The sequence below is a fragment of the Balaenoptera borealis genome (assembly GCF_965194805.1).
Source record: "Balaenoptera borealis genome assembly, chromosome: 18".
Taxonomy (NCBI): Eukaryota; Metazoa; Chordata; class Mammalia; order Artiodactyla; family Balaenopteridae; genus Balaenoptera; species Balaenoptera borealis.
Genome location: NC_138877.1, coordinates 24,740,374 through 24,763,895, shown reverse-complemented (window position 1 = coordinate 24,763,895; position 23,522 = coordinate 24,740,374). Strand labels below are relative to the sequence as shown.

The window sequence follows — 23,522 nt, the reverse complement described above, 5'->3', positions numbered from 1 at the left end:
CCACACGGCATGTGGGATCTTGGTTCCCCCACCAGGGATCGAACCCACATCCCCTGAAGAGGAAGTACGGAGTCTTAACCACTGGACCACCAGGGAAGTCCCAAGACAAAGTTTTATAGATTATGAGTGATGGATTTAAACCTGTGTCTGAATATCTCTAAAAGTTCCTGCTTTTAGCCCCTATAGTGTGGTTCATCCATATAGATTATTTTGAGTTTCACAGCAACCACTGTGTACTTTGAGTCAGCTACTGTTATTTCCATTTGAGGCCCAGAAAAGCAGCTTAGATAAGCTAGTATAAATATTAAGTAGGAACACCAGGATTTTGTTATTATTAATGTTAATTTTTTTCCTTACCTGGAAAATGTACTAGAGAGAAGGAGTTCCAGTACTGGATAAATTAGGTTTTACAGGAATAATTTTAGGTTTATTTAACTTTCTCCTTTAATTTTTGTTTAGAGCATAGGCTCTAACAGCCAAGCTTTTCCCATAGGTTTTTCACAAAGCTAAATAAATTATGAGCTATGAAGCGTTTTGAGATGTTCTGTTGAAAGATAATAATAGTAAAAGCTAACTATTATGGAACATTTGCTACACACCAGGCACTGCTGTAGCACTTTGTTGGCATCAACTAATTTAATCCTTGTAATTGCTCTATGAGGACTATGTTGTTCCTAACCCTGTTTTACAATGAAGAAACTGAAGCTCAGAGAGGGTAAAAAATTTGACGAAGGCTACCCCATCTTTCATGGCAGTGCTGGGATTAAAATCCTGAAGTCTGGTAGCCCTAGAGTTCAAATTCCTGTTTGTTACATTATATGTACTGCCTTCCCCTCAAAGAGCTTGAAGCATAAACTTTCAAACTCACAGTAATAGTCTACAGGCTATGATTCTCCTATCCTATATATTGTGTATATGTTTTTTTAATTGAGAATAAGGACTGAAGGAAAGTACATGCAGCATTGAATATGATTTATTTTGATGGTTGGTAGAATGAAGTGACAAGCTGTAATTTCATATTTATCCACAAGATGGTGAAATTCTCATTAGTTTTTAATTTCTTAAAACTCATATAAACCATTAATTTATAATCTGCATTTGACACTATTTGTTACAAGCACTTTAATTTCTTTTTACAGCCCATCTGCCGGCAAGGCCAAGATTAGAACAGCTCATAGGAGAATCATGATTTTGAATCACCCAGATAAAGGTAGGTAAAATTCCTGTTTTTCACAATATGTGGATCAGAATATGCTCTGAATTCCTTTCAGTTTACTTAAGCTCATTATAAATGATATATAGCTGAAATGGAAATTTATGTGTCACACGTGTTGTGATTTTTCTTATAAATAAATGAGCCTTTAGATTGGAGTTCAGTGACCCACCGAAGTGATGCATTTATAGTTATCAGTTTTGGAAAACTTAGTTAGCGATTTCTATATATGAGTATCTAACCCCTGTTTGAGGCTCCTAGCATTTTTTAATCTTTTTTAAAAATATTTATTTATTTTACTTATTTTCTTTATTTTTTTGGCTGCGTCAGGTCTTAGTTGTGGCATGCAGGGTCTTTTGTTGTGGCGCGCAGGATCTTCTTTGGGGCATGCGGGCTTCTTTCTAGTTGTCGCACTTGGGCTCCAGGGCACGTGGGCTCTGTAGTTGTGGCGCACGGGCTCTCTGTCGAGGCGCATGAGCTCAGTAGCTGTGGTGTGTGGGCTTAGTTGCCCCACAGCATGTGGGATCTTAGTTCCCCGACCAGGGATTGAACCCACGTCCCCTGCATTGGAAGGCGGATTCTTTACCACTGGACCACCAGGGAAGTCCCGAGGCTCCTAGCATTTTGATGGAGAAAGAAAAAACATGAGTTGTGGACTCTTTGACTGTATTAACTGATTTGGGCATCATGAATTACATTTGTTTAACCTTACACATAAAAGTACAAGACTTAGAGGATATTCTCTAAATCTCTTAATGTAGTATGTCACAGATGATCCTGAATTTCTTAATTTTATTCTGGAAGGCTCTGAGGCTGAGCTATTTTTTTTTAACTGGCCAGGTTTTAAATGTAAATTTATCTTACAGAAAGACAATTATTATAACTTTAACTACCCTACAGCTGCTTGAGAGAGAAAGCCCATATGTTTTTTACCGTTTCTGCTCTAAAATAACAGATGGCAGAAGGTTACACTGTATTTCAGAAGTCAGAAGTGGGGGAGTAGGGGACAGAGAGTGAAGGGTTTCTTGGGTTCTTACAGACTTTCAGTTTTCTAATTATTTTGAAAAAAATTAAAAACAAATTTTGGATTTCTACCCATCCTGACTCCAAAATCAGGCATTCTTTTTCAGCTTTCTCACTTAATTACTTACTATAAAAATTCTTTTCACTAAATATCATCTCCTTTGGTTTTTGTACTTGCTATTGTTTAGTGTGAATAAGCAAGAGAATAAACTTTGAAAAGAGGTTTTGCTTAAAATTTCTAAACAGCTTCAACAGTTACTAAAAGATTCATTCAACTAATTTACTTTGCATTGTGGGCTTTTAGAGTAATTGACTCAGAAAGAAATGTGTTTAAGTGATTCTGATGAACCTAGGGGCAGGACAGGAATAAAGACACAGACATAGAGAATGGATTTGAGGAAGCGGGGAGGGGAAGGGTAAGCTGGGACGAAGTGAGAGAGTGGTATGGACATACATACACTACCAAATGTAAAATAGATAGCTAGTGGGAAGCAGCTGCATAGCACAAGGAGATCAGCTCGGTGCTTTGTGATCACCTAGAGGGGTGGGATAGGGAGGGTGGGAGGGACATGAGGGGGAGATATGGGGACATTGTAGAGCAATTATACTCCAATAAAGATATTAAAGAAAGGAAGGGAGGGAGGGAGGGAATAAAGATATTAAAGAAAGGGAGGGAGGGAGGGAGGAAGGGAGGGAGGAGTTTATCAAGTGTATGCCCTTCTCTCATTGACTGCAGTGGGATCAAGCACTCATGTATTTCAGATGATTGACAAGTTGTTGATTGTGTCTACTGGCAAGGAAGTGAGCTCTAAAATGTGTCTAAAAGAATATATATTTTTAGATACCTTAGTAAAATATAGAAAATGTTTATATATGTTATGAGCCAGTAGTGTTTAAAGAATTACTTGATTTATTCTGAGATTGTATATTTATCAGAATTGGGGTTGTTGGCTGCCCATAGTGTGCTTACTAGTATCCTCTAGTCTGGCCTTGCATTGGTGGCAGAGTGGGAGGGAATGGATCCGGAAGTAGGAGCCAGCATTCTTCATCTTCTGCCTTCTAGCTAGCAGCATGGCCTTGAACACTCCCCTAACCTCTCCAAATGTCAATGTTATCATATGTAAAATGAAAGGATTTATTTCTAAAGCTTTTTTTGGATATATGATATAATGTAATACTTTTATATACCTATTCAGTTAATTAAGAACCCGTACCTTGTATTTCTATTCGGATCACATTTTTAACCTAAGAAAGATGCTTTTAATCAACAGTTGTCAACAACAAATGTGACAACTGTAGACATCTTGTCCATATAATTACTCATTCACCCAAAATTTTATAATATTTGGAGTTTCAGAGAATTCATAGACTTCTTAAAACCCATCCATATAATGAGTTAACCCATCTTAACTCATAGTTAAGAACTCGTGCTCTAGTACAAGTATGATGATTTAAGGAATATTGCAACTACTTGAGGGAAAAAAATTCATGTTTGATGGAGTTGGGAGATGATAGCTCATAAATCTGGAAATTATCTCTTGAGAAGGAAGGTTGTTTTGTTTTGCTTCATTTTTAATGGGAAGAAGATAATGGATTTTGTTGTTGTTATTTATTTTCACAATGGTTTATATTTTCTGATTTCTAACTCTACAGTAGTTATATTTAGATAAGGGTATTCCTCACCTGGTACAGTCTGTCTCTATAAGAAGATAATAGATTTTAAATGAAAATGTCTGTCCTTGCAGAGAAAAAGCCAGGAATATTTGGGGAAGTATGAGAACGGGCAACTTTCAATTTTGCCTGCTCTTTTTACAGTTCTTTACCTGTTTGCTTGGCCAGGTCACCACTGAGTGTTATTTATAGGTGGTTGCAAACACTTGACTCCTCCAGCCAGTGCTTCTGAAATTCGTGCATATTCTTTCTCTCACCACCTCACCCCCGCGTGACTTTTCTCTTGGTTTTGCTACCAGCTGGTAAAACAAAGCGAGAACTTCAAATGTGTGATCAACGATAACTTGTTACACATTTCGTTATTAGCTTGTGCAAAGAAAGTGACACCAGAAAATTAGGTGTGGGAAATGACTGGAAATAAATTTTTTGTAACCAGTTTTAAATGAGCATTCAGATGTGCTTTGGTAAAAAGTAAATTTTGCCTTTTCTTTTAGTGAGATAAAAGGTTAATGCAGTAAAAATGTCTCAGCTCTTTGATCTAATGCTTTTAGAATATCTTTTAGCTTATACTTTTTTAAATTACTGGAGAAAACGATTAGTTTGTTATGAAGTCAGTAGTTTGATATTAATGCCTAACGAAAATAGGAAGACAGACTAGGTAAATTTGAAAAACTATAGAACCTCAGAGATCTCTCATAGACTGTCTAATCCAGTGCTTCTCAAAGTGTAGTTTGCCTGTTCATACCAGGCCAGTTTGTTACCTGTGTGCAACAAATCAAAAACTGAAATCAAAAGTAAGCATTCAGAAATCTTTATAGCCATTTGACATTGCTATGACATCGAAGAAAATTTTTTAAAAAGTGCTTCACCATAGTTTGAGGACACTGATCTAATCAATGCTGCCTACTAAATCTTTCTGCTCCATCCTGGGAAAAATGCCCTGTTAGCTTTCCTTAAAGATATTTAGTGATGGAGAGCTTCCTGCTTTGCAAAGCAGTGCACTGATAGGCAGCAGTAACTACTAAAAAGTTCTTCCTTACACTTAGCTGAAATCTGCCTGCCGCAGCACATTCTCAGTCTTTTTTCCATGTATGTCCCCTTTCAATAAACATATAATGCTTTCTCTTCTTTAATAGTATTTAAATCAAAATTAAATTAAATATTGGGATTAAAAACAAGTCAAAGTAATTTATACTGTTGAATGGGTTTTCCTTAATTACCCTTATTGTAAAAGAAGCCAAATTTGACATGAAGCCCTGGTAATAATATATGACAACTTATTACAATATATTGCATTTAAAAGATGTATTTCAAACATTTAGAAAAAGGAAGATATGATCACTAAGAGTCAACATGGAATCACTAAGAAAAAGTGATGCCTAATTAGCTCAATTTCCTTTTTTGATAGATGTACTAGACTATTATTTGTTTTAGAGGGCTCATCTTTCATTTCCCTTCATTTCAACATTTTAATTAGATTTAAGACTTTGTATAAGATAATTTTGTTTTCTCACATATTAATTTTCCTTGATAAGTGGTGAGATATTTAAAAGTAAAGAACATGGCTTATTTATCTTTAGAACCTATGTGTTTGACATTTAATAAATTCTAATTTTTTTCATGAGTGAATGAATAAGCAAATCAATAAAAAGAAGGCATACAAATTAAATGTACAGATAAAATAGTGTTGTGAAAATGAATATATCATGATCATATCAAAATTTTAAAAGACTTATTAGCTTGATGTGAAATGACCTGAAACTATTCTTTTATTCATTCAGAAATTATTTATTCAACTTCTACAAGGTGTCAGAACATTGTGCTAATAAATCTTGGGATTTAAACTGTAAAACAGGGCAGGGCTTCCCTGGTGGTGCAGTGGTTAAGAATCTGTCTGCCAATGCAGGGGTCATGGGTTCGAGCCCTGGCTCGGGAAGATCCCACATGCCGTGGAGCAACTAAGCCCGTGTGCCACAACTACTGAGCCTACGCTCTAGAGCCCTTGAGCCACAACTACTGAGCCTGTGTGCCACAACTACTGAAGCCCACACGCCTAGAGCCCGTGCTCCTCAACAAGAGAAGACACTGCAATGAGAAGCCTGCACACTGCAATGAAGACCCAATGCAGCCAAAAATAAATAAAAATACAATAAATAAATTTTTAAAAAACCCCAAAAACTGTAAAACAGGGCAACTAGATCCTTGTCCTCGTGGAACATACATTCTAGTGGAGGGACAGACAAAAAACAAGTAAACCTATTTCAAATTGCAATAATTGCAATAAAGGGCACAATGGCCTGAGATTATAGAATACAGGAAAGAGGCAACTTTACATGGGATGACTGGGGAGGCCTCTCTGAGGAGCCCTAAGGGATGAAAAGAAGCTAGCCATGTGAAGAGTGGTTGGAAAGTTAAGGAACTAGCATGTTCCTAGGAGGAAAGAACTTATTGTGCTTAAGGGAGAAAACTAGTGTGATAAGGGTGTAATAAGCAAGGGGAGAAGCTGCATGAGGTGAGGTGGTGCCCAGAGTTTGAAAACAGTATGCTTTATGGTAATGAAACACTATAGGTTTTGTATAATATTAATATTCCATAAGATGTCACAGAAAAACCCGAACGACCCAATATTTGGATCGTGTTTGGCCAACCCAATATTTGAACTTTATTCTAAATAGAGTGGGAAGTTACTGTCAGGTTTTAAGCAGTAGAGTGATGTAATTCGATTTACTTTTTTTAAAAGAGATTATGTTCCTCCTCAATCTCTATTTTTATTTTTAGGTTCTCTTTGTATTGAAGTAGAAAATACAGGCAGAAAAGTTCACATCATAATATATATCTAAGTAAATTTTTACAAACATACTCGTATAAACAGCCCCCAGATCAAGGACGAAAACATCACTATACCCCTGAAGAGTATGGGGTACTTTCAAGACCCCTTTCAGTCTACCTCAACCTTAAAAGGAACCACTATCTTGATGTATATATCATAGGTTAGCTTTGTCTCTTGAATGTCTAGTCATTTGCATCTGGCTGCTTTGGGTCAACATTATCTTTGTGCAATTCATCCATATTGTAATGTGGAGCAGTCATTCGTTCATTCTCATTGATGTATAGCAGCCTTAGCAAGGCGTGCACTGTGGACCCCCAGGGGTTCCTAATACTCCTCTAGGAACTTATTTTCTCCCTTTTCAGGCCTTCTTTGGGTATACAAGGTAATTATTTTTTTGAATACCATGTATTTTGTATGAAAGCAACAGTTTTCAAACTTTTTCGTCTCAGACCAAAAAGTGTGTCAGTGGAAATGATCAACTAGAGAGATCAGTGAATTAGAAGAGATTAAATTTAAATTCAACAGGGATAAATGTAATGTTCTTTTAGGTCCCCAAAATCAATTGTGTAAATATAGGGCAGAGACTTGGCAGTGTTTCACATGAAAAAGAGCCATGGGGGTATATTTGATCTAAAGGCTATAAGGTTCAACGGTGTAAAAGCCATTAGAAATAAGCCAGTGCATTCTTAAGCTGCATTAAAGGGCACACAGTATCTGTATTATGAGACTGAATATTACCACAATCTTCTGTACTTGTCACTCACTTATTCAACTACTATTTATTACCCAGCTGTACTGAGCTGAAGTTAGATCTTGTCCAGAATTTTGTGTCCCTTTCTGGATGCTAGATTTTGGAAGACATTGACAAACTAAGTAGTATTCAGAGGAAACCAAACAGGATGTTGAGGAGCTGGAAGCAGTGTCATATGAGGAATCATTCATTCATTCAACAAAATAGAATATAGCAGAAGTAACATTGTATGAATTCTGAGTCTAGGCCTCAAAAAGCTTTGCAGCTTCAGCCATTACCCTCTTAGAACCTGGAGACTACCATGTGAAGAAGACCAGGTTGGTCTATGCCTCCTGAAGGATAAAAGACCAAGTTGAGAGCAAGGACTAGCCATCCCAGGTAAAGTCCCAGTGAGGCCATCCTGTACCAACCAGCCCTAGCTAACCTGACCCAGCTCAGAAGAACTGCCCAGCTAATCCATGGAATAGTGAGGGAAAAAAAACATTGTTGTTGTTAGCCACTAAGTTTTGGGAGTAGTTAGGCAGAAAAGGCTAGTATGAAAAATGTCACATGATAATAAGAGCTTTTAAGAAAAATAAAGCAGAGTGGGGGAAGGGTAGAGATCAGCAGCTGGAGAGAAGGCAGTTGCAGTATTACTTATATCATCTTAAAATTCTCTGTAAGGGGATAGTATTTGAGCAAAGACCTGAGGGAGTAGGAAGTCATGCAGAAATCTTAAGAGTATTTTAGGCAGAAGGAAGATCAAGTGCAAAGGTCTTGGAATGAGAACATACTGTGTATTTCTGGAATTGTAAGGAGATTGGCTAGAGTGTAGTGAGAAGGAGAAAAGTGGTAGAAAATATGATTGGAGAGAACATCCAGGGCCAGATGATGACATAGCTGGAGAGCTAATGCTAAGAACTTTGGCTTTTACCTTTAAGTGTAATGGGAATGATATGATCTGGTTTACAATATGAGAAAGTCTGCTTTGGCAGCTATGGAGAAAAGATAGCTATAGGATGTCAAGAGTGGAAGCAAGGAAGTTAGTAGAGAAAATTGTTACCAAAGAAAGAATGATATTGATTTGCACTATGGGTTTTGTAACGAAGGAGGTAAAGAATGGTCCAATTCAGGATATATTTTGAAGATAAAGCCAACAAAGCTCATGGGGGGTAGTAAAAATGAAGAAGGGTAACTCCTAGGTTTTTGGGTGAAGCAATAATGAATAAGAAACCTTGCTATCGTGAGAAAATTGGAGGACCTCTATGCAATATCTAATACTTAAAATGTTGCATGAATATGTGAAGTCTCTCTTCTGTGCCCTTATGGAGGCAGAATTATGTTCACTTAGAAGAAACTACGAGCAGTGAAGATCGGGCCTCTATAAGGAAGAGTATGCTTGTAGTTGGAGCTATCCTAGTTCCCCTTCATGAGATATCAGTCAACTAGTAATTACAAGTACCTACTGGGAGCTAGGCACTGTTCTAGGCACTGGAGCTACAGCAGTGGAAAAAGTGATGTTCAAGCAAAGCAGTAAAGGTAATCTGAGATCGAAAACTGTTGGAGGACAGTTTGTTGGTGATGTAATAGGAGGTATTCATGTATTGTGTAATAGGTAAGAACCCTTTAAGACTCTTCCAACCCTAGGTTTCTGTGATTCTCTAAGGATCTGATAAACTGAATCAGACTCAAAGTATTCTTCAGAGCCTTCTGTCTGTTTTTTCTTTTTTTAAACAGCTATATTGAGATATAATTCATGTACCATATGATTCATCCGTTTAAAGTGTACAATTCAGTAGTTTTTGGTATATTTACAGATGTGTACCACCATTACCACAGTCGATTTTAGAACATTTTCATCACCTCAGAAGGAAACTCTGTCATCCTTTAGCTCCACCCGCACCCCATCTCCCAATCCTCAGTTCTGTTCCCTTGATCTGTATGTTTGTCTTTGGTGCCAGTACCACACTGTCTTGATAACCTTTGCCTTGTAATAAGTTTTAATTTTTTGAAGTGTGACTCCTCTTACTTTATTCTTTTTTATAGGATTGTTTTGGCTATTCTGGGTCCCTTGCAATTTCATGTGAATTTTAGAATCAGCTTGTCAATTTTTACAAACAAGTCAACTGGAATTCTCATAGAGATTGTGTTGAATCTGTAAGTCAGCTTACGGAGTATTGCCATTTTAACATTAAATCTACTGATCCGTGGATGTGGGATGTTTTTCCATTTATTTAGATCTTCTTTAATTTCTTTCACCAATATTTTGTAGTTCTAAAGTGTTTTATTCTTTTTGATACTGTTGTGAATAGAATTATTTTCTTATTATATTTTATTTATTTTTATTTATTTATTTTTGGCTGCATTGGGTCTTCGTTGCTGTGCACTGGCTTTCTCTAGTTGCACCGAGTGGGGGCTACTCTCTGTTGCAGTGCTCGGGCTTCTCATTGTGGTGGCTTCTCTTGTTGCGGAGCGTGGGCTCTAGGCACGCGGGCTTCAGTAGTTTTTGGCTCTCAGGCTCAGTAGTTGTGGCTTGAGGGCTGTAGAGCACAGGCTCAGTAGTTGTGGCTCGCGGGCTCTAGAGTGCGGGCTCAGTAGTTGTGGCTCACGGGCTTAGTTGCTCCGTGGCATCTGGGCTCTTCCTGGACCAGGGCTCAAACCCAGTCCCCTGCACTGGCAGGTGGATTCTAAACCATTGCGCCACCAGGGAAGTCCCTAGAATTATTTTCTTAATTTCATTTTTGAATTGTTCATTGTGAATGTATAGGAATATCATTGATTTTAATATATTGATCTCATATCCTTCAACCTTGCTGAACTTGTTTATTCAAATAGTTTTTTTGGTAGGTTCATTAGGGTTTTCTATATATAAAACTATGTCATCTGTGAATAGAGTTCGTTTTACTTCTTCCTTTCCAATCTGGATGCAGTTTATTTCTTTTCCTTACCTAATTTCCCTGACTAGAAGCTCAGTACAATGTTGAGAAGAAGTTGTAAGCAGGGACATTTTTGTCTTGGTTCTGATCTTATGGAAAAGCACCCAATCTTTCCCCCATTAAGCGGGGTATTAGCTGTGGGTTTTTCATAGATGCCCTTTGTCAGGTTAAGAAGTTACTTTCTATTCTTAGTTTGTTGAGTGTTTTTATCATGCAATGATGTTGGATTTTGTCAAATGCTTTTTCTGCATGTATTCAGGTTATTATGTGATTTTTGTTTTTTGCTTTTTATTCTGTTGATGTAGTGGGTTACATTAATTGATTTTTGGCTGTTAAACCAATCTTTCATCCCTGGGATAAATCCCACTTGGTCATGGTGTACAAAATTTTTTTAGTATATTGCTGGATTCAGTTTGCTAGTATTTTGTTGAGTTTTTTGCATTCACATTCATAAGAAATATTGATCTATAGTTTTCTTGTGATGTCTTTGTTTGGTTTGTTATCAAGATAATATGGGCCTTGTAAAATGAGTTAGGAAGCATTCCCTCCCCTTCTATAAACCATCTAGACCTGGGTTTTCTTTGCATAGTTTTTTGATTACTGATTCAGTCTCTTCACTTGTAATAGATGTATTCAGATTGTCCATTTTTTCTTGAGACAGTTTCAGTAATTTGTGTCTTTTGAGGAATTTGTCTAATTTTATATATGTTTTCTAATTTGTTGAAATAGTTATTTATAGTACTCCATTATAATTATTTTTATTTCTGCAAGGTATGATAGTAATGTCCTCTCTTTGATTTCTGATTCTAGTAATTTGAATCTGTTTTCTTTTTTTCTTGGTCAGACAAGCTAAAGGTTTATTTTGCTGGTCAACAAGCTAAGGACTTCTTTTCAAAGAACCATCTTTTGAGCTGGTTGATTTTCCCTATTGTTTTTCTATTCTCTCTTTCATGAATTTTTGTTTTACTTTTTACTATTTCCTTTCTTCTTCCTGCTTTAGGTTTAGGTTGCTCTTCTCTTTCCAGTGTCTTAAGGTTGAAGTTTAGGTTATTGATTTGAAATCTTTTTTTCTTTTCTTTTTTATTTAATTTATTTATTCATTCATTCATTTATTCATTAATTTTGGCTGCGTCGGGTCTTAGTTGAGGCAGGCAGGATCTTCGTTGCGGCATGTGGGGTCTTTTGTTGTGGTGCGCAGGCTCTTCCTTGCAGCGCATGGGCTTCTCTCTAGTTGTGGTGTGTGGGTTTTCTCTCTCTAGCTGTGGCGCACAGGCTCCAGGGCTCGTGGGCTCTGTAGTTGTGGCGCGTGGGCTCCAGAGCACGTGGGCTCTGTAGTTTTGCGGCACGCAGGCTCTCTAGTTGAGGCGCGCGAGTTCAGTAGTTGTGGCATGCAGCTTAGCTGCCCCATGGCATGTGGGAACCTAGTTCCCGGACCAGGGATCGAACCCGCAACCCCTGCATCGGAAGGTGGATTCTTTGCCACTGGACCACCAGGGAAGTCCCTAGATCTTTTTTCTTTTTTAACCCAGGAACTTAAAACTGTAATTGCTCTCTAAGCACTACTTAAGCTATGGCCTGTATTTATTTCCCAAATTTGTCCTTGCTGTTGATTTCTAATTTCATTCAATTGTGGTTGGAGAACATAATGTATTGTTTCTATCCTTTTAATTTATTGAGGTTTGTTTTATGGCCTATCATATGGCTTCTCCTAGAAAATGTTCCATGTGCACTTGAGAAGACTGTATATTCTGTTGTTGGGTGGAGTGTTCTGTAGATGTCTGTTAGGTCTAGTTGGTTTTAAGTGTTGTCCAAGTCTTCTACTTCCTTGTTGATCTTCTGTCTAGTTGTTCTATCCATTATTGAAAGTGGGGCATTAATTCTTATTGTTGAATTGTCTGTTTCTCTGTTCATTTTTCTTAGTTTTTGTTTCATATATTTTGGTGCTCTGTTGTTAAGAGCATACATATTTATAGTAACACTTTTTTGTTTTAAACTCTATTTTGTCTCATGAGTATAGCCATTCTAGTTTGTCTGTGGTTGGTGTTTCATGATACATCTTTTTCCATCCTTTTACTTTCAATTTATTTGTGTTTTTTTTTTTTTTTAAATTTGGTGTGCGTGTGTGGTGGAGGGGCCTCGCCGGCGGTGCCGCCGCCGATGCTGCCGATGCCACCGCCGCCACCCGGGCCGCCCCGCCGCCGCTGCCACCGCCACCGCGGCCCTGCGGTGCGCCCGGCCCAGGCCCCGCGCCTCCCCGGGCGCCACACTCTAGGCCGCACGGCGGCGGCGGCGGTGGCGGCCTGCCACGCCGGGGCCTACGATTGGGGTGCGGGCCCGGGCGGCGGCGGCGACACCCTATTTGTGTTTTTGAATCTAAAGTCTGTCTCCTGTAAACAGCCTTTAGTTGGTTCATGTTTTTTTAATCCAACCCGACAACCTAATGACAGATTGGATTGTTTATTCCATTCACATGTAATTTTATTATTGATATAGTTGGATTTATGTCTGCATTTGCTTTTTTTAAAAATTTTATTTATTTATTTATTTGCTGCATTGGGTCTTTGTTGCTGTGTGTGGGCTTTATCTAGTTGCAGTGAGCGCGGGCTACTCTTCGTTGCGATGTGCGGGCTTCTCATTGCGGTGGCTTCTCTTGTTGTGGAGCATGGGCTCTAGGTGCATGGGCTTCAGTAGTTGTGGTGCGCAGGCTTAGTAGTTGTGGCACACAGGCTGTAGAGCGCAGCCTCAGTAGTTGTGGTTCACGGGCTTAGTTGCCCTGCGGCATGTGGGATCTTCCCAGACCAGGGCTTGAACCCGTGTCCCCTGTATTGGCAGGCAGATTCTTAACCACTGCGCCACCAGGGAAGTCCCTGCATTTGCTTTTTGTTCTCCATGTCATGTCTTTTTTACCCCTCTGTTAGTCTTCCTTTATTGCTTTCTTTTGCACTGAATATTTTCTAATGTAGCATTTTGATTTTATTATTTCATTATTTTTGAGGGTTTTTAAAAGTGATTGCTCTAGGGTTTACCATATACATCTTAATTTCTCAGAATCAGCTTCAGATTTATACTAGCTTAATTCTTATAATATATATGGAAATATTACTTCTATATAGCTCTATTCCCACTTTCCCCCTTTTGTGGTATTATTGTTATACACATAACATCTACTAATATTACAAGCTGAACAGTACATTGTTAGAATCATTACTGTCTGCTGTTATTTTCTTAATCTATAACAGCTTTGCTCCTATACACCTTTGTGCTATTACTAGCCCATGTATTATGCATGTATTATATTTCTATGTTACAGACCAAACAGTACATTTTATGCACATTTTTTTATAATTACCTTTTCAATCAGTTAAGAGAAGAAAGCAAAATAGGCATTTATATTGTCTTTTATAATTACACAGTTACATTTACTAGTGCTCTTTGCATATGTAAATTCAGATTACCATTTGAGGTCACTTTCTTTCAGCCTAAAGAATTTCCTTTAGTATTTCTTCTAAAGTGGATTGGTTAACAATAAATTCTTTCAGTTTTTGATTATCTAGGATAGTGTTTATTTCACCTTCATTTCTGAATAACAGCTTTGCTGAATGTATAGCATTCTTGGTCAACAGTTTTTTCTTTGAGGACTTTATGTTATACCACTGCCTTCCTGGCCTCCATTGTTTCTGCTAAGTTAGCTTTTTATGTTATTGGGTTCCTTTATAAGTGTCACACTGTCTTTCTCTTGCTACTGTTAAAAGATAAACTGAGGCATATTAAAAATTTTAAGAGTTCGTTTGAGCAAAAATTGATTTGAATTGGGCAGCAGCAAACCAAAAGTGGTTAGGAGCCCTCTAGTGGAAAGATTTTTATAGAGAAGAGGCAGAATCAAACCAAGAAAATTATTTGATTGGCTGTAGTGTAAGCATTTGCTTTACCTGGAAAAGTCTAGTTGGCTGTTTGTGATTAGTTGTCCTCAGGTTTTAATTTCTTAATGTTGAGAGATTTATAGCCTTAGGTTTTAGTTTGATTATGTAGTCTACTAAGGCATTAAAGCCACCTCAGTCTAATGGCCTCATTTTTTAATTAATTTAATGCTACCTTCCATATTTTCTCCTTGTCTTTGACTTTTAGCATGTTTTAATGATGTGTGTTTTAGGCCTTATTAAATTTATCCTACTTGGAGTTTGTTGAGCTTCTTGGATGTGTAGGTTATTGTTTTTCAATAAACTTGGGAAGTTTTTAGCCAATGTATCTTTAAAGATTTTTTTTCTCCTTTCCTCTCCTGGTACTCCCATTTCATGTATTTTTATGGATTTTATGATGTCCCACATTTCTATGAGGCTCTGGTGTTTTCTCCTTCATTCCTTTTTCTCTCTGATCTTCAGTTTGCATAATCGTAATCATTGTATCTTCAAGTTTGCTCATCCTGTCTTATGCCAGTTCAAATCTACTCTTGAGCCCCTCTAGTGATTTTTTTTTTTTTAATTTTAGTTCTGTGAATGTATAATGGCTACTTTGGAATCTTTTTCCATAAATCCAGCATTTGGTCACTCTCAGAGGTAGTTTCTGTTGCTACTTTTTTCATGATGTGTGTATGGGTCATACTGTCATACTTGCCTGTTCCTTTACATGCCTTGAAATATTTTGTTGGAAACTGAATATTTTAGATTATGTATTATAGCAGCTCTGGGTATTGGTCTGCCACTCCCCACCCCCCAGGGTAGCTTGTTATTATTATTTGTTTATTAACTGGCTGGATTACTTTAGTGAAGTAGCCAGAGGTCTTCTCAGCTTGCCTCTCCTGGTGTGAAACCACCATGCCTTGTGGACTGGGAAAAGAGCTGTTGAGGTCCCAGTATTTATTCTAAGGGAGCCATGTCCACGGTAGAGCCTCTGTTCCACTTTCCTGTGACTAAGCCTCAGCACCAGGCAACTGGGAGTAGGAAGAGAAATACGAAAGTCCGTCCTACTCCTCCCAGAAGGAAAGCCCTCTGTCCAGGAGCTGGGGAGAGGTGGAGCCCTGTGTTCCTGCTAGACCAGTCCAGCATGGAGTCTCTGCCTTGCTGAGCTGGGAGGGGAATAGGAGGGAGCCGTTTACCACAGATTCCTACCTTTCTTACTGACTTTTCATAGATCTTCTCTAGTAGATTTTTCTTTCTTCTTTTTTTTTTTTAAGACCGTTTCTAGAGGTTTCAAATGGTTGGGGGTTATTACATAGTTTTCACCAGTTTCACTGGGGAGCAGATCAGTGGAACTCCTCTGAAGTTCAGAGAAGTCAGTCTCCAATGTGCTTCTTTGTGATTTTAACATATTTCTTTTAAGATGGGTGGCTTTTAAGAACCCTTCAAATCAGCAGATGGCAATACTTCTTACTTCTGTTTTACAGATTTGGGATGTAGACATTCATAAGTTTTAACGAGAGTTAAGGAATATATGGATCTGCATAAGGAAGACCCAAGGAAAAAAGGAACTTATATATTCTTAATCCTCGCATTGGTGTACTTTCTGTGAAACTCACATTAGTAATAAATTATACAGGCATACCTCAAAGATACTAGGTTCAGTTCCAGACCACTACAATAAAGCAAATATTGCAATAAAGCAAGTCACACGAATATTTTGGTTTCCTAGTACATACAAAAGTTATGTTTACACTATACTGTTGTCTGTTAAGTGTGAAATAGCATTATGTTTAAAAAACAATGTATGTTCATACCTTAATTAAAAAATAAACCTGTTGTAAAAATGGCACTGGTAGACTTACTTTACACAGGGTTGCTGCAAACCTTCAATTTGTAAAAGACTCAGTATCTACAAAGTGCAATACAACAAAGCATGAGAAAACAAGGTATGCCTGTACCTAACTTTGTAACAATTGTTAGTTGTAGAATATTTGCTTATTTTCTCTTGTGCTGGTTAGGATTGTTCTACCCAGATGTTTTACAGATATTTATTTTTAAAGCACCCACTCCTAACACACTTGTTTATCCTGTTTTCTGTCTCTCTGGAGTGATTTTACTTTTCTGAAACTGGTACTTGATTTAAGAAAATAAGGGAATAGTGATTCATCACTTCCTTCTCCCCATCAGGGACACATCTCGACTCTCTTCTGTGTACTCAGAGCTGTGCTGATAATACAGAGAAATGTAAGACATGATTGCTCTTCAAGGTATTTATTATCTAATGAGTAGATAGACATATACTTTAAAAGTAAACCACAAAGCATGATTTCAATCTTCCTAAGAAGGAAGAGGACCTGGGATGGGGTTACCGGCTTGAAGAAAGTAGAAAAGGTTTATAACAACCAAATGTTTAACATGGTAAGAATTTAATAAGCAAAGAAGTTTGTAAAGAGAGTGAGAGACAGTGTGGTGTGGTGACCTTCCTGGGAATCCTGACTCCACCTCATTTTAACTCTGTGGCTAGTGTTGGGCAAGTAACTAAACTTTTTTGTGATTCAGTCTCTTTATGTAATGAAAATAAGAATTGAGCAACTGCAAAGGATAGTTGGATGAACCAAATGAAATACTATATTAGAATAATGCCTGGTTACTATGCTCATCACAGTGGTTTTGATCATGGGTTTGCTGAGCCCCAGTGATTTTTGGACAGTATGAATTGATAGTGTCATCAAACTTCATTGAGGTCAACATATATCCAGTGTTAGTTTTTCGATAATTTTGTTTAATTCATTTATTTATTATTTTTTTATTTTTGGCTACGTTGGGTGTTCGTTGCTCTGTGCAGGCTTTCTCTAGTTGCGGTGAGTGAGGGCTACTCTTCGTTGTAGTGTGCGGGCTTCGCATCGCGGTGGCTTCTCTTGTTGCGGAGCACGGGCTCTAGGCGCGTGGGCTTCAGTAGTTGTGGCAGGTGGGCTCAGTAGTTGTGGCCCATGGGCCCTAGAGCGCAGGCTCAGTAGTTGTGGCACACGGGCTTAGTTGCTCCACGGCATGTGGGATCTTCCCGGACCAGGGCTCAAACCCATGTCCCCTGCGTTGGCGGGCGGATTCTTAACCACTGCTCCACCAGGGAAGCCCTGGTAATGTAAATTCTTTACATTTTTTATCATTTAAGATTTTTTGGCTATGTTTGGCCCTTTACATTTTATTATGTTAGGAACTATCTCATCAATTTGCATGTGCAAATGCATAATTCACACACAAACCTCCTAGGTTATGATTGGGATTGCTATGAATCTGTAGCTCTGTTTGGGGCAAATTGACATCTTTACAATAGTGAATTTTTCCAATCTGTGAACAAGACATCCTTTCATTTATTTAGGTCAGCTGTAATTTATTCAATGAGATTTTTCAATTTGTAGGCATATGCATAATTTGTTAAATTTATCCCTAGGTATTGATTTTTCAAATGCTATTATAAACTGTGTTGTTTTAAAAGTTATGTATATATATATATATATATATATATATATATATATAGTTATTTATTTCTAGGGCATGAAAAGTTAGTTTTTGTGTATATTGCTGTCATAGCCACCATTTTGTTAAATTTGGTTATTAATTCTATGATTTTGTCTTTAGAGCCTTTTGGTTTTCTTGCATACTTAGTCATGTCATTTGTGAAGAATGATAATTTCTTTCTGTCCAATCCTTTGCAGGGACGGGTGGGGGGGGCAATAGAGGAGGACATTTATTTCAATGTCTAGAACCTCCAATGAAGTGTTAAATAGAAATGATAATAGGTATCTTTTTCTTGTTGCTGATATAAGAGCCAAAGGTTTCAACATTTTACTACTAAGTATGATATTTGCTATATTTTTTTTAACTCCTCTCACATAAAAGAAATTTCCCTGTATTCTTAGCTTACTGAAAGTTTTTATTGTGAATGTACGTTTTCTGCATTTGTTGAAATGATTATACATGTATTCTTCATTCTGTTAATGTGATGAATTACATTGATTAATTTTCTAATGTTGAAGCCAGTGTTGGATTTCTGATATAAACCTTACTTGGTTGTGAATTTAGTCTGATTTGATAAGCTGATATTTGTTTGTTTTTGCATGATTCACAACACTTCTGACTACCTTCCCAAAGTTTTATGATTTTTGAATGTGGCTTGGGCCGTTTAAAAGAAGGTGCATTCTGCAGTTGTAGGATGGAGTCTTTTAAGTATGTCATTTAGATCAAGTTTGTTCATCATGTTATTCAACCTTTTGATATTCTTATTAGTGTTTGTTTTTGTCTAATTCTGCTAGTGGTATATTAAATCTCCCACTGATTATGGATTTGTATATTTTCCCCTTTAGTTCTATGTTTTCCTTATATATCTTGCAGCTATGTTATTAGGTATGTTCAAATTTAAGATTGACTCTTTTAACCCTATGAAATTTCCCACTTTATCTCTAGTATTGCATTTTGCCTTAAAGTGTACTTCATCTGATAATTAGCATACCAATGCCAGCTTTATTTTCATTAGTGTATGCCTTTTTATACTCTTAAAAAGATGGTCTCTTATAACCAACATATAGTTTGCTGGTTTTAATTCATCAACTATATTAAGATATAATTTGCATACAATAAAATATATATTTAAATGCACAGTTTGATGAGATTTGACAAATGTATACACCCATGTAACCAGTAATATAATGAAGACATAGAACATTTCGAAACTCAAAAGGTTCCTTGGTGTCCCTTCTCATTGCCAATCCCTACCCCAACTTGGACAATCACCGTTCTCCTTTCTCCCACTATTGATAGGTTGTGTCTTTTCTAATGTTTCATGTAAGTGGAATTGTACAGTATGTACTATTTTGTGTCTGGTTCGTTGAAGAGATAAAGCAGTGCAGAATATTGGGCTCATCACAGTGCATTTCCTCATCTCCAAGATCTTGGCCCTCAACACCTGGCTGACTTGGTAGACCTCCAGTGCTTTCATACTGATGTGTTTGAATTTTATTAAAGTCTTCTAGTTGGTGTTAATGGGAGGGTTGGTTTAAAACCTGATAGTTCATGATAGCCCAAAGCAGAAGAGCTCCACTAGTATTTAGTGAAAGTACAAAGGTTCAGAGATCAAGAATGAGGGTGAGTATTCTAATTAAATGGAATCCAGATGATTTCCCCAAGAAACCTGAGCAGGATCGAAAGATTCAAAACTGTATTGTTTCCATTAAATAAAGGATATGTATCCTATATATTTTATATCAGTCAAGATTTAGTGCCAGAAACCAGATGTTTTAAGCAGGAGAGCATTTAGTGCAGGGAATGAATGGTTACAAATTGTTGGAAGGTCTAAAGGAGAACATTTTAGACTTGGCTTACAAGAATGGCTCCCCTGGTAATTACAGAGCTGCTCTGTCAGGAGAGCTACTCATTGACTACCTCGTGGACTGCCGCTGGAACTGTACGGAAAGCACAGTTGCCGCCATCACTACACCATGATTTCACTTGCTAGCAGCAGTAATAAAGAGGCCCAGCAAGGAAACCTTTCTCTTCAGCCTTTCAAATCTCACAAGAGTGCCTCTCATTGATAGATCCTAATTTTAATCAAACACTACTTGAAGAGAATATAGGAATCGTAGTTTTAGGCTTAGGAGCTTTTCCAAGTTTTAGGAAAGTAGAATGAGTGCCGAACCCACAGTTTCTGCCATGCACATAATTGAAAAGTCCAGTGTCCCTCTAATTAAAAGAGGGTGAAGGGTAATTCAATGTTATTCTGAATAAACTGTCAGTTTTTTTCCTTTAACATTGCCATCAATAAATATAATGTTTAATGAGACTTTCGATCTTCCATGCCTTTGATTTTTTTTCTTTCTGCTAAATGAGTGAGCATGTTATGGCCAGTGATTTAAATATCCAGAATGCATATCAATCAATTAAAGGTTATGTTTGAGTTCAATTAATATTTTAGTATTTGTTGAGGATATACAAGATGCCTGGCATTACACTGGTAACTCTCAAAATTTAAACAGCTTGTTACCAAGATTGACATTACCTAATTCTGAGATCATTTTCAAAGATAATCCTGAAATCAGTTTATTTCATAATCAAGTGCATATGGAAACTTGCATCAATTTCATTTGTAATTCTTATTGTATATTCAAGGACACTCTGTGATATAATCCGTAAGTGTTTGTAGCGATTCAGATCTTGATGTGAAAATGTCAGTGATATCCTCAAGGGTAAAAAGCTAAATATAGCTCCTTCAGCATTGCCCTTATGCTGTTCTGTTTCCCTGCTTTCTTCCCCCCCCCTTTTTTTTCTTTTTCCTTTTTAAAGTGGGTGGTATGATAGCAGTAAAAGGCCTGGATAAAGTCAGGACAATATACACACAAATGCTATCTAGATGTTTTTGGTTTGTTGTGAGCTACTGAGGTCTTATGATGTTTTCAACAGCTATAGATCATTTGTACTCAAGGGGAGAAAAAAAAATAAAAACAAACACAAAGAGACTGGTGAACTGTAATATGATAGTTAGTTCTAGCGTTAAGCAATGAAAGTGTTCAGGACTAGAAGTTAGAAGGCGTATGATGCTTAAATAGCTTTAACGTGACAGTTTTGGGGCCAGTATTTTTGTATGTCAAATAGCGTCTGTTTGTGATTTATAATGATTCTGAATTTGAAATTCACCTCAGTTTTCCTCTTGCTCTTTGCATTAGCAATAATTCATTGTGAAGAACTCTAAAAAAGAACTGACAATTTTATTTTAGGGCACAGTCACTCTAAGTCTGTACTCCATAAGTATTATATTTCATTTGAGACTTTAAAAAATGTCAGTAATGAAGTGTGTTTTAATCCATTTACTTTTCTTTGTCCTCTCAGGTGGATCTCCTTACTTAGCAACCAAAATTAATGAAGCAAAAGACTTGCTAGAAGCAGCCACCAAACACTGATTGATGCTCAAGGACCACTGTGAAGGAGAAAAAGGGGCACCTTATAAAAAATGTCCTGCAAGTTAATCTAAATCATGACCTTCATAATTTTCATACATGTAGTGACCACAATCATTTCTTCCACTACTAAGCTATATAATAATAAAAGATGAACAATCCATCTTTGTTTTATCTTCCAGAGGAACACGTTAAAATTCAATCACTGATCTTTCCCCCTTATTTTCTTCCTCTCTCTGGTAGTCATACATTCTAAGACTTCTGTTAGTCCCGAATTCCTCCCACCCCCCCCTCCCCCCTAACCCCGCATACAAGTATAATCATCGGTAATATAACTGGAATTTGTGAGCGATGGGTAGAAAGTTTCTTGCTGCCTATATTTATGCTCGTGTTGTCCCTTGTTTCCTCAGAGGAATTTAGTACTCTGCCTATGTAAGGTGCTTTAAATATTTTGAGACCAAACACTGACTGCCATCCCGGGGAAGTGATTTGAAAGTTGATTGAATTTACTAAATGGTGTTTTGTAAAGCAGTGGTTAGGAAAGAACTCTGCTCTCCCTGAGACCCTATAACTGAAGCATGAGAACTTGGAGAGCTACTAAAATGATTAAAGGTTTACAAAATGAGCCCTGTGAGGAAAGCCTGAAAAGAGCTGGGAGAAGTCTGAGGGATTTGTATTTAATTATAGTCTTCTGGTACTCTATATTTATTCAATTATTCATTCTACAAATATTTATTAACCACCTGTAACGTGTGAGGCACTGTAAGTTTCCTCGAGAGTTACAGGTGTGAACCAGTCATGGATCCTGACCCAAAGGGACTTACATTTAGGGAAAAGATAAACCACACGAACACTATTTGAGAGGCAATGCTAAAGAAGTTCAAGAAAAGAAAACAATATTTTAAATTGAGCATCAGGGGGAGCTTCATAGAATCACGAGTAGCATAGACGTTGGCTTTAAAAACAACGAGATATACCATATGAGTGGTGACTCTTCTGTTTCCCCTGAGATCAGTCACAATTAGCAGAACTAGGATGTATTAGTTAGTTTGATTAGAGTGCAGGGTTTCTCCAAAGCAGGGTATGACCACATGGTCTGGAAGTCCTGGCCCTGAAATGTACAGCGTGTTAAATTATTTTCTCAAAACAGCCCCGGTCATCATCACTTTACTATTCCAAAAGCGAGAAAAGAGACTCAGAGGCAGAATACCAGCATTATTTTCTAGTACTCCTTTACAACCCTGGGTTCATCCCAGATAAGCTGAACTATTGTATTTCATCTATCTTAAAAATGCTTTCTTAATATTCTAGACGCATTTTTCAGTTTATGACATCCTGTAGTGGGGGAGTTTTCTTTTTCTTTTCTTAACATATTTATTGGAGTATAATTGCTTTACAATGGTGTGTTAGTTTCTGCTTTATAACAAAGTGAATCAGCTATACATATACATATATCCCCATATCTCCTCCCTCTTGCGTCTCCCTCCCTCCCACCCACCCTATCCCACCCCTCTAGGTGGTCACAAAGCACCAAGCTGATCTCCCTGTGCTATGCGGCTGCTTCCCCCTAGCTATCTATTTTACATTTGATAGTATATATATGTCCATGCCACTCTCTCACTTTGTCCCAGCTTACCCTTCCCCGTCCTCCCTGTGTCCTCAAGTCCATTCTCTACGTCTGCATCTTTATTCCTGTCCTACCCCTAGGTTCTTTAGAACCTTTTTTTTTTTCCTGTTTAGATTCCATATATATGTGTTAGCATATGGTATTTGTTTTTTTATTTCTGACTTACTTCACTCTGTATGACAGACTCTAGGTCCATCCACCTCACTACAAATATCTCAATTTCGTTTCCTTTTATACCTGACTAATATTCCATTGGATATATGTGCCACATCTTCTTTATCCATTCATCTGTCGATGGACACTTAGGTTGCTTCCATGTCCTGGCTATTGTAAATAGAGCTACAATGAACATTTTGGTACATGACTCTTTTTGAATTACGGTTTTCTCAGGATATATGCCCAGTAGTGGGATTGCTGGGTCATATGGTAGTTCTATTTTTAGTTTTTTAAGGAACCTCCATACTGTTCTCCATAGTGGCTGTATCAATTTACATTCCTACCAACAGTGCAAGAGGGTTCCCTTTTCTCCACACCCTGTCCAGCATTTATTATTTGTAGATCTTTTGATGGCCATTCTGACTGGTGTGAGGTGATACTCATTGTAGTTTTGATTTGCATTTCTCTAATGATTAGTGATGTTGAGCATCCT

General features: G+C 37.5%; 1 protein-coding gene across 2 annotated transcripts in view; it reads left to right on the top strand.

Moving 5' to 3' along the window:
• DNAJC15 (DnaJ heat shock protein family (Hsp40) member C15) overlaps window positions 1-21,407 on the top strand; it is a 69,989-nt gene extending 48,582 nt beyond the window's left edge. The window contains exons 5-7 of one of the 2 annotated variants that reach the window (XM_082365736.1): window positions 1,140-1,210; window positions 16,487-16,566; window positions 21,179-21,407. In XM_082365736.1, the coding sequence (XP_082221862.1) occupies window positions 1,140-1,210; window positions 16,487-16,554 (139 nt within the window). In that variant the 3' untranslated portion in view covers window positions 16,555-16,566; window positions 21,179-21,407. The remainder of the gene's footprint in view (window positions 1-1,139; window positions 1,211-16,486; window positions 16,567-21,178) is intronic. The other variant, XM_082365735.1, reaches the window with a different exon arrangement.
• The last annotated feature ends 2,115 nt before the right edge of the window (window positions 21,408-23,522 follow it).